The sequence below is a fragment of the Trachypithecus francoisi genome, unplaced genomic scaffold, assembly GCF_009764315.1.
Source record: "Trachypithecus francoisi isolate TF-2019V2 unplaced genomic scaffold, Tfra_2.0 Lachesis_group14, whole genome shotgun sequence".
NCBI lineage: Eukaryota > Metazoa > Chordata > Mammalia > Primates > Cercopithecidae > Trachypithecus > Trachypithecus francoisi.
In genome coordinates, this window is record NW_022681459.1 from 41,010,438 (window position 1) to 41,021,969 (window position 11,532).

The 11,532-nt window shown below is 61.3% G+C and overlaps 1 protein-coding gene across 1 annotated transcript; it reads left to right on the top strand.

The window, feature by feature from the left end:
- Positions 1–8,426: 8,426 nt before the first annotated feature.
- Positions 8,427–11,502, top strand: CCDC188 (coiled-coil domain containing 188). The gene is given in 6 exon segments (XM_033232890.1): positions 8,427–8,806; positions 8,809–8,937; positions 8,940–9,262; positions 9,583–9,701; positions 10,009–10,057; positions 10,170–11,502. Coding segments are annotated over 6 exon segments (696 nt in total). The 5' UTR covers positions 8,427–8,772; the 3' UTR covers positions 10,212–11,502.
- Positions 11,503–11,532: the final 30 nt, after the last annotated feature.

Here is an 11,532-nt window from a genome sequence, read left to right on the forward strand (position 1 = left end):
TTTCTGAGCAGTGCAACCCTGGGAGCCAGAGTGGGGTAAAGACAGGGAAGCCAGGCAAGAGGAGGAAAGCGGAGACAGCATAGAGGGAGGAGGATTTACTCACCTGTCCCCAACCTGCTGGCCAAAGCTGGTCCCACCCAACTGCACTGGTGCCCAGAGGACCCATGACATTGCCAGGTCAGGCAGCAGAGCAGCTCTGAGGGAGGTGAGGCCCCGCTGAGGTGAAGCACCGCTTGGCACAGGGTCCTGGAGCAGGTGGGGGCAGCAGGGCGGGCCACACCCACCCAAGGAGCTGCTGGGTTGGTCAGCAGAGGGGCAGGGAGGTGGGGTCAGCTGCTGTCCATCTGCGAGCGGCTGGTAGTGGGTTTCCTGCTAGCAGTTGCTAGTGGCTGGATTCTCGTGGCTCTCTGGCTGGCTGGGGGCCATTTGGGTTGGGTAGAAGCCCAAGCCTCCAGCTGTGGATTGAGTTTCCTGAAAATGTTTGCAGGCTGCACTCAGCAGAGCCAACTTCAAGCAAAGGACCCAAGTGTGACACTATTCATGTGCAAACCACCACCCAGAGTAGCCGGTTGCCTGAGGGCACAGAGCCACCCCCTAGGGAACATCCACAGGTCAGAACCCTGGCAGTGGTGGTGGCACAGCGAGGAGGGGTGCTGTCAGGGGACAGAGGATCTGCTCCCTGAGGATGGGAGAACTGAGGCCCAAAGAGCCGCCTCCCAATTGATCTAGGCGAACTCAGGGTCAAGGGCAACAGGCTGAGTTCACCAGGAGCCTCAAAGACTGGCTCTGAAGGTGACCTCTTTTTGGGGAGGCAGGTGGCCTCGGGCACCCCCTGGCAGCTGGCCCAGAGGACTGGAGTGGGGTGCACCGGGAGGAACAGTTCAGGAAGGGGCGGGTAACCACACCCACAACTATGCTCCTGCCTTCTCTCTCTCCCCTGTCTGGTCCCTGATTTCCCAGGGTCCCCTCCTCCCGCCACGAGGTCCTGCTGCCCAAGGGCCCACCTAGAGGCCCCAGTGGGGCTTGAAACCCCTACAGTCAGGCAGCAGGGCGTGACTTCTCAGCTGCGTGTCCTGGGCAGAGGCGAGGGAGGCCCCAGCACCTCTCACCGCGACTCCAACCAACATGGGAATCCAGAGCTGTGGGGGGACGGCCTGCCTCGGCACAGGGCTGAGCTCAGACCCCAAAGCCCAGGATTGAGAGAGCCACTCTCCACTCTCCAGCCATCCCAGGCCCATTCCCCAGAGCCTGAGGCACCAACCTCGACCTGCTCCCAGCCTCACCCCCACCCCACGCCACCCCACCAGGATACAGCCCAGCCCTCAGCCTGGCTCCAAGAACCAGGCTTGTTGGGCCTGAGGGCCTCCAAAAGGGCTCTGTCGCCAGGCCCAGGGGAAGGCAGAGGCCCCAGTCCAGGTCAAAAAGGGGCAGAGCGGACACATGGCCCCAGAAGGCCAGTGCTGAGATCCCTCCCCAGCCCTGCCCCCAGTAAACCTCTGATGTGTCCCCTTGAGGCCCTCATGAGAAGAATGAGGCAAGCAGGGTGGAAATGGTGTGGTCACTCCAGAGCAGTGGCCGTACCCAGCCTCCTGGCCAGCCCTCCGCCCCAGACCAAGGCCCGGGTGGCATCTCCCAGGCCAGAGCCAGGGCCAGCCTCCCGCCCTCGCCTGCTGTGGGGGCCGAGGCAGCAGTTGGAGGTGGGGGCTCCACCTCCCCCAGCCTCTGTCATTCCCTCTCAGGTGACTCTCCATGTGGTTTGCCTCTTGCAGTCCCTGCCGGGGGCCCCTGCTGACCCTAAGCTGGCCTCCTACGGGCTGGGAACCCAGCCATCCCTCTGGTTCCTGGTTCTTCCTCCAGATGGGCTGTCTCTTAGCTGAGAGCAACGCCTACACCCGGGCCACTCTCTGGCCACAGCCTCACTGACCCAGGCCACAGTGGCTGCCACACCCTGGTCAGGGGCAGTCATGACCTTGGACAGGAGCTGGGACTCCTCCCCCAGACCCCGCTGCCCACTGACAAGTGGGACAACTCGGGGCCAGGCCGGGGCTGCCCGAAGGCTACTATGTTTGGGAAGGCCCCAAGACAGGAGCCCTGCCCCTTGGGAGGGGTAGCAAACGGCCCCGGGACAGTGCCGGGGTGTCTGGGATGATTCGTCTCCATGTGAAATGTGGGCTAGACACCCTCAACTCAGCAAGGGAACTTCTGACTTCCCGGCCAGCCCCTGCCCTAGGCCCCCATGGGAACTTCGGATCCAAGTGGGAAGGGGGCTCCCCCAGCACTGCCCCTGCCCTGCTAGAACTTCGGCTGGGCGGATGCCCCGGCTGCAGCTCCCGAGAACCGCCTGGCCTGCTCTGGGCACTGCTTCTGCAGGGGCATGGTGCCATCTGGTGGTAAGACTGGAAACTGCACCACAGCTCCAGCCTGTACCGGCACACAAGTCCTGGAGACCGAGAGGCGGGCATGGAGGGATTCCGGGAGCCCTGCCGCTCCTCACCGGCCCCTGGTTTCTCCCTCAACCCAGTAGCCTGGTCCTGGGGCACAGAGACAGGTCCCAGGGGCTCACAGCCCAGCACTGTGTTTCCTGCTCCAACAGGCAGCCTAGTCCCCAGGAGGTGCTGGGCGGGCACAGGGCAGCGACGGGGATGGGCAAGGAGTCCTGGCTCTTGGCCCCAACAAGGACCTGGGAGATGACCTTGGCACCGACCATCAGGCACTCTGCCACCCTGTCCCCCCAAGCTCCACTGTCTGACTAGAAGGGGCAGGTGGGCAGGGAGTGCCAAGAAGGTGGACTGGCCAAGCCAGGGTCTCCTCAGGGGCAGGGTGTCTCTGGCTTGGGCAGGGGTGGGCATGTTCAGTTCAGCCCAGGCAACTCTGGAGCCAGAGGCCTGGCAGCCCCAGCACAGCCACCTCCTGGGGCTTTGGAGCCCTGGTCACACCGGCTAATAGTCATTTACTGGGGCTGCCTTGTCCATGAGAGGATTTTTCCTTGACATTCTTATATCTCTCTGATTCTTAAATAAAAAGTGTGAGAATCCATGTCCAGAGACTCACCCAGGAGGGAGACAAATGGCCTGTCATCGCCCGCACCCTGGGAGTGGCTTGGCCATGCTGGGGACAGGGCAGACAAAGGGGGTGCCCTTACCTCTCTGAGCCTCGTCTCTGACATGGGGAAGCCCCAGGGACAGGGAGGTCATGGGCCCGGCATCCCCAGCACTCTGCCCTTCCCCCACACCCTGTTCCCAGGACCCAGCCCCCATCTGTTCTCTGTCCCCTCAGGGGTGCCCCACAGGGTGGGAAGGCAGGGGAGGCTGCCCGGCACTCAGGACATGTGTCCACTCGCCACCCTGGCCCTGGACACGGTGGGGCACTCTGCAGGCCACCACATCCCTCACACAGCCCCCCGCAGACCCGTCCTCTTGACTGTGAGTCTAGGGGAACCTGGGAGGCCCAAGAACACTCTTGGAACCCCATGGGCCTGACTGAAGGCCACCACGCACCTCTTCCCCTCCTGAGGCAAAGGAGTGCTCACACCTCAGGCCACAGCCCAGGCCCTGGGAGGACATGAAGGGTAGTGCCCACGTCAGGGCCCACGGCTTGGCCAGTCCACCTTCTTGGTCCCAGGTTTTCTGGGACTCCCAACCCTCCACGTAGGGCAGCTCTGAAGGCAGCCTGGGAGGGTGTGGGCCAGGAGCCCACGTTAGGGGGCACAGAGATGGAGTCCTCTGAGGGCTGTAGCTGGCCCAGTGACCCGAAGTTCCATCCACTCAGGGCCTGTTTCTTGGCTTTTGAGATATACTTGGGAGCAGCCAAGCACGGGCGAGGTGGCTCACACCTGTAATCCTAGTATTTTGAGAGGCTGAGGCGGGCAGATCACTTGAGCCAGGAGTTCAACACCAGCCTGGGCAACATAGCGAGACCCAGTCTCTACAAAAACAAAATAATAAAGAATTAGCGGCCGTGCACGGTGGCTCAATCCTGTAATCCCAGCACTTTGGGAGGTCGAGACGGGCGGATCATGAGGTCAGGAGATCGAGACCATCCTGGCTAACACGCTGAAACCCCGTCTCTACTAAAAAAAATACAAAAAACTAGCCGGGCGAGGTGGCGAGCGCCTATAGTCCCAGCTACTCAGGAGGCTGAGGCAGGAAAATGGCGTAAACCCGGGAAGCGGAGCTTGCAGTGAGCTGAGATCCGGCCACTACACTCCACTCTGGGCGACAGAGCGAGACTCCGTCTCAAAAAAAAAAAAAAAAAAGACTTAGCTGGGCATGGTGGCACATACCTATGGTCCCCAATACACAGGAGGCTGAGGTGGGAGGATCCCTTGAGCCCAGTTGGAGGCTTCAGTGAGTTGTGGTCGCACCACTGCACTCCAGCCTGGGCAACAGAGTGAGACCCTGTCTTAATAAAAATAGAAAATAAATAAAATGAGCTTGGGGTATGAACATCAAGTCCGCAGTGCGGACAGCAGAACAGCCACATCTGGCCCCTGCCCTGGGCCGCAGCCCAGCTCTAGCAGGAAGGACTTGGGTCTCCATGCTGGGCATCCCAGCCTCTCCTCCTCTTTGCCCTCCCAGCCCATACCTGGGCAGCGGAGGAGGGGCAAGGGCACAGGGCGGCCCCTCTGAACCAGGCTCCCCGAGGCCACCTGGACACCGTGGCAACATGGGCAGGAACCGGCTTCCATGGCAACTGGCGTCCAGGGAGGCGCTGCCTGGCAACGGGGCCATGGCCCCCCCAGCACGCAGTGCTGGCCACACTTTCCGCCCTTGAGGCCGGGAGTTCCGGCTTCCAGCCAGTGCCCCCGCCACAGCCGCAGCCGCGCCCTGTCCTGCACGACATCCCGGAGCCTGGACCTGAGGCGAACTCCCATGCCCACCCCAATCCAGGACACCGCTTGGCAGGGCGCTTGGCCTTTGTTAGCATATCTGACCTTGTGAGTGGGGGATCCCAGGGCTGGGGATCCAGGACCCCGTCTCTCCAAGAGTCCCCTACCTTTTTGGGCTCGGGGTGATTGGCAAGGACCACAGGGAGGGGTGAGAGGAGCTGGGGGAGGAGGGGCTCCAGGGCTGACAGAGAGCAGCAGCCTTCCCCAGCACAGGTGGGGAGAGGGGCGGGGGCATCAGGGAGCTCAGGGTTTCCAGGCCAAGGAGGATGGTGCCCAGGGGCAAGGGTGATGGAAGGACACTGGGCCACCCAGGGTGTCCTGGGCACCCCCTCGGGGCCACTGGGGAATCTCATCTGAGCCTGGACACCTATGTTGGGACCTAAGGACCCCACCCTGCTGTTCGCCCAGGAATCCAGTGTTGTCTTCCTTATTACAGGGGCCACCTGTCTCCATGAAGACCTCTCCCTCCTCAGCATCCTGGCCCCTGTGGGGCACCTAGCAGGCTGGGGACACACGGAGCAGTTGCAGCCCCCACCCCACTCAGGGATGCAGAGAGCAGGGGGCAAACCCCACCCCACTTACTCAGGGACCCGGAGAGCAGGGTGCAGCCCCCGCTCCACTCACTCAGGGACATAGAGAGCAAGCTGCAACCCCCCTCTCCCCCCACTCAGGAACACAGAGAGCAAGGGGCAGCCCCCTCCCCTGCTGCTCAGGACCTCCCCCACCCCACCCCAGGGCCACCTCGCCTCAGGGCTCCTCCAAGAGGCCTTCCTTAGCCCCCATCCCAAGTTGCCCCATGGGGTCTCTCAGCTCAGCACCTCCTGAGACCCATGACATTCCAGCAAAGAATGAAAAGGGCACAGGCTAGGGAAGGGTCCTGGAGGATGCCGCCACCTTCTGGCAGCTAAACAAACAGCCTCTGGCAGCTAGGACCAGGTGTCCAGCCGCCTCTGCTGGGGAGGCCCCACGTGGCACCGAGAACAGGAGAGAGGTCATCTGCAGACAAGATATTTCGAGACACTTGAGGTGGAGAGTGAAGGCTGACGTAGCAGGACAGCCTGGCAGGAAGAAGGCAAGCAGCAGCCAAGCAGTGGCCTCGTCACTGGTGTGAGGAGACGTGTGCTGCGAACAAGCATGGCAGGACAGCAGTGGGAGCTGGTACTGTCCCCACTCCAGACCACAGCCCTGCAGCTCGAGATGCTGCCTGGAGGCAGGAGGCCTCCCTCCCAAGACCTGGGTGTCTGGCTTCCTCAAGTTAAAAAGGAGAGAGGAGTGCCCGGCAGCTCTGCCTGCCTCCCCTATAAACAGGGATCGAAAAGAAGGAAAAGCCAAACATTTGAGCACTGAGTCTCATGGGAAGTTCCAAGACTAAACAAAACAGAACCACAAGAGAGAAAATGCAGAAAGAAAAGATTTGCCTTCCCCCAAACCCACTTTATCCCTAAGAGCAGAACAGAATTCTCTGGAACAAGAAGAGGGGAGCTTGGGGAACGATGGAGATGTCTTGGAAATGAAAAACGGGACTGCTAAAATCCAAAACCAATTTTTAATTTTTACTTATTTATTTGTTTTGACACAGAGTCTGGCTCTGTTGCCCAGGCTGGAGTGCAGTGACACAATCTCGGCTCACTGCAACCTCCGCCTCCTGAATTCAAGCCATTCTCCTGCCTCAGCCTCCTGAGTAGCTGGGATTACAGCCTCCCACCACCACGTCCAGCTAATTTTTGTATTTGTAGTAGAGACTGGGTTTTATCATGTTGGCCAGGCTGGTCTGGAACTTCCGACCTCAAGTGATCTGCCTGCCTCGGCCTCCCAAAGTGCTGGGACTATAGGTGTGAGCCACTATGTCCAGCCCCAAAACCAATTTTTTAAAAAGCAGAGAAAGAGTGTGTGTGTTTGGATTCAGGGAAGTCTATCTACAAACAAAGGTGGAAAGAAGGACTCACAGGATCAATTCAAAAGGCCCAACATCTGACTGACAGAGTTCCAGAATGAGCAAGAAATGAGAAGAAATGTTATCAAAGAAATGCCAGGTCTCAAGGCAGAACGTGTTCTCCAAGTGCCCAGCGCTGTGAGGAAGGAAACACCCGCAATTGGTGTGACCCCCAGAGGTGCAGGGATCAGAGGGGACCCTACAGGCTTCTGGGGAGAAAGCTGGCGGCCCGGCCAGCTCTCACCACCGAGCACCACGACCGGCCTTCCAGTCCTGTGGGAAAACGCCCTTGGCCCCGATTCTCTCCCCAGCCCGATGTCCAGCAGGCGCGAAGTCAGGGTAAGATGCTTGTAGGCCTGTGAGGCCTCTCAGTGTCTCCTCCCACGTCACAGCCCACGCCAAAACTCAGCAGCAAAACAACCATGACAGCCCGGGGCTCGGCAGTACATGGCCAGCAATTTGGCTGCGTCTGGGCCGGTTCTCTGGGGGTCTCGCTGGGCTTGTCCACCCATCTTCAGGCAGCTGGGGACCGGCTGGGCTGACAGAAGCCTCTCCTGCCCCATGACCTCTCATCCTGCAGCCCAGGACAGTCCCCACAGCCAAGCAAGAGAGGTCCAGGCCCAGCGCACAAGTGTCGTGCCACCCTCTACCCACAGCAGCTTAGGAGCATCCCGTTGGCCAAGTGCATTCAAGGCCGGCCCAGAGCCCAGGGGTGGAGACCAGGACCCACCTCTTGATGTAGGAGGCGAAGTCACCTTGTGGCAGGGCCAGGACACTGAGAGAGCAGGGAACGGGGCTGTTCCTACCACACGAGGACTTCTCCGAGCCAGCTTTCTGAGGGTTAACTGAGGGTTGAGGGGTTCAAGAAGGAAGACACAGGCACTGGGACTCAGGGGCAGTGAGGGGCAGTGGGGCCGATGGCATGAGGAGCACCAGGGAGCAGGAGGGAACGGGCCCAGGGCATGAATCCGACCCCACTGTTGCATGAGTGCTCTTCAGCCGCCCAAATCCCATCCCACTGGTAACAGCGTGGCCTTCGGCAGGTGACTAAAGGGCTTCCTGCCTCAGCTTCCCCACCTGTAAACAGAGGGTAACAATGGCATGTACTGGATCTGGCAGAAAGTAAGTGTTCAATACATAGCTAGAAAAGAATGGTTTAAAACCTCAGAGATCCATCAGGTGAAAAGAAAATCTGGGCTACGGGATGACCTCTTCAGTGGGAACGAGGGGCAGGGGACGGCAGCCCATCTCCAGGAGGAGCTTAAAGAGGAGGGCTCCTGGCTGCAGGGACAGGAGACAGAGGTGGGAAAGGCTTGGACACCATTTTTATTGTTTAATATTTTTGGAATCCACAGTGTGTGTGTGTGTGTGTGTGTGTGTGTGTGTATTATCTGTTTTACATCTTAAGAAAAACAACCAGACTAGGTGCAGTGGCTCACATCTGTAATCCCAACACTTTTAGACGCTGAGGCAAGAGATTGCTTGAGGCCAGGAGTTTGAGACCAGCCTGGGCAACACAGTGAGACTGCCATCTCTGCAAAAAATTTAAAAATGAGCCGGGCATGGCTGCACACACCTGTAGTCCTAGCTACTTGGGAGGCTGAGGTGGGAGGATTGCCTGAGCCCAGAAGTTGGAGGCTGCAATGAGACATCATTGCGTCACTGCACTCCAGCCTGGGTGACAGAGCCTGGGCCCCTTCCCATAAAAAGAAAGAAAGAACATTCACATGGTGGGTCAGTGGGTCAGAGGCAGTGAGGTCATCAGGTGGGGCAGCTTCAGGACCAGGTGGAAGGGGCCCATTGTGACCTCCCTGGCTGCACCCAGGCCTTTGTGACTGTTGCCTGGGGCAGCCTGGGAGCCAGTGGGTCGCCCAGAGCCCTCAATAAGAGGGCAGTAAGTCGGGCCGGGCCAGAGCCTGGACCTGGGGTCAGGAAGGGGTTGCAGGCAGGGATGGAGGGGCTGAAAACCCTGGGCCCCTGCGGCCACCCCACCCCCAGTGTCCCCCAGCGCCAGCCTCCAGCAGCCGTGGAGAATGCCTGGACCAGCCCTGCCAGGGATTTGCAGGGTGGCCATGCCTGGGCCCCATCTCCTCTGCTCACTCAGTGCAGTCCCAGAGACTTTTCCAGTCCCAGGGGCAGGGGGCAGGGGGCCCAGAGTGGAGGGCGAGGCTCCTGGGTTCTTTCTGTCCAGCCAGGAGCAGAGAGTGAGAGACCCTGAGGGGCCAAGACAAGGAGACGTGGAGCCAGGGCTTGGGTGGGGCTGGCCCCTGCACCCAGGGTCAAATCAGGGGGCTTCCGGGCAGGAGGGATCCACTGGCTCAGGGCCCAGACCCTGTCCATGCCCATCCCTGTCGCCGGAGGGAAGGGCCCTGGCTTCTGCAGAGCCGCTGGGCTCTGCAGAACAGTCCTTCCTGCAGCTGGAGCAGGAGAACCACAGTCTGGTGAGCACCCCACCCACCGCCTGGCACCCCTGCCCCAGCCCCAGCCCCAGGAGCAGCCATGACAGGCAGTCCCCTCTCTTTGCCCCTCACCCCCAGAAGAGGCAGAACCAGGACCTTTGGGAGTAGCTAGGGGCCCTCCTGGGGCCGGGGCAGCAGTTCCTGCCCCTGTGTTCCAAACACTCAAGCTGCACTCCCCTGGCCTGGTACAGAGCCCAGGGACCCCATGCAGCCAACGCCCCACTAGCCCACAGCCTTGGGACTGATCTGGGGGTTCTCCCACAGCCCCCCGACCCAGCTAGCATGCAGCCCTTGGGGAACAGGGCACCTGTGCAGCTGCTGTGGCAGGAGCTGTGCTAGGGGCAAGAGGCTTTCGTGCACCAGTCCCAGGTGGGCCTGGAGGAGGGGCCGCGGGGGGAGGAACCTTCATGCAACACTCCAGGTGGGCCTGGGGGTGTTCAGTGGGGAGGGAGGAACATTCGTGCAACAGGCCGGTGGGCCTGGGGGAGGGCTGTCAGGGGAGGAACCTTCGTGCAGCAGGCCGGTGGGCCCGGCAGGAAGGTACCAGCCACCCTGCTGATGCTGCCCAAGCCCACCCTGGGCCCCACCCTCAGAACGAGCTGCAGCAGATCTGCCTGTGCTTTGAGAACACGGTCATCACAGAGGTGCCCGCCTGGCTGAGGGGGAGGGGTGCTGGGGGCCCACCCAGTGGGTCCTCCTCAGGCGTGACCCCACCATCCTCCCGACAGCATGGCCGAGATGCACATGGCCCTGAACAACCAGGCCACCAGGCTCCTGGTAGGTCCCCATAGAGCAGCACCCAGAAGGATGGGGCCGGGCAGGTGAGAGGCCGGGTAGGGCAGGGCCGGGACCTGCTGTGCTTACCTCCTCTGGCCCCCAACACCTCAAGAAGGACATCCGGGGCATGCTGGACCAGGAGGAGAACATCTAGCTGGGGATTCTCAGGTAACATGGGGGCAGGGACCGGGTCGGCTAAGCACGGTCTTGGAAGGGGTCCTGGTCAGGACAGGGCAGATCCATCCTTGATCCCCCACCTCCATAGCACTGAGCCAGGGGGTGGGTGCCAGGCTGGGGGTGGAGCGCGTGGGGTCCTGACAGGCCTCTGCAGGGAGCGGGCCCAGTGCCGCACTCGGGCCAGGAAGGAGCTGCAGATGGCAAGCGTGGCAGTGAGCCCCCAATGCCCCACTCTGGGTCTGCAGACCAGCCCCCCACCCAGGGCCCTTCTTGGGCGAGGGGGAGAAATGGGCTCCAGCAGAGCAGGTTCAGGGCAGGGGGCATCTAAAAAGTGGTTGCAGGAACCTGTCCAGGAGGAAGGGGCCAGGGCTGTGGTGGGGAAGCCCTGTCTGAGGAGGGTTTCCCAAAGTCAGGGATCCCCAGCCTCAGCCTGGACCATCAGGGTGGGCTCCCCAACAGAAAGGGAGGCCAAAGCTGGAAAGCTCCAAGGGCCTGGCAGGCCAGCTCTGGTAGGTTACTGTGCGGCAGAGCCCAGCTCCCCAGGCCCCCTGCGTACCCCTGCCCCTGACTGCCAGCACCCGTAGGCTACGGACCCTGAGGCTGCTGCTGAGTGCCCTGCTGGGCGCCTACGTGTACATGGTGAACCCCAGGCCCTTCGAGGGGCTGGTGCCACCCCTGCTGAGCCATGCCACCATCTGGAAGCTCCGGGCCCTGCTGGACCCTTTCCTGCACCTTGAGGTGGATGGCCTCCTGTCCTAGGCCGGGGGCCCAGCGGTTCCAGCGAGGAGGCGGCCAGGCGACCAGCACTGCCCCAGATGCCCAGTGGCCATGTCGGCACCACTGCGCACCATCCCTGCCAAGAGGTACAGAGAAGGGTGGAGGCGGGGTCTGTCCTGAGGGCTGGGCCTGTGGCTGGACATAGAGTCATGACATACATGGTCGGTAAGCACGTCTCTGTGGAAACTGGGGAAGGGACACCCAGACCATCCGACAGCGAAGGTCCCTCAGGGTGGAGACCCCAGCCTCAGGGCTGGCTTCCCACCCCACATCCCACCTGCCCTCCAGAAGGCAGCCCCTCTGCACAGGGCTCTGACCCCCAAGGGGTCTTAGGAGTTTCCACCGAAAGGCAACAGCAGTGAGGACTAGGGGGTCCTCAGGTCTTGCCCCCTGGGCCAGGCCCTCCTGGGGACCTCAGAGGTCAGGTTTTCAGCACTGAACCTGCTGATCTACTGACCTCATGCCCTTCATGCAACTCCCCTCCCTTCCTGGCCACCACCCTCCCTGCCCAGGTCCTGTCA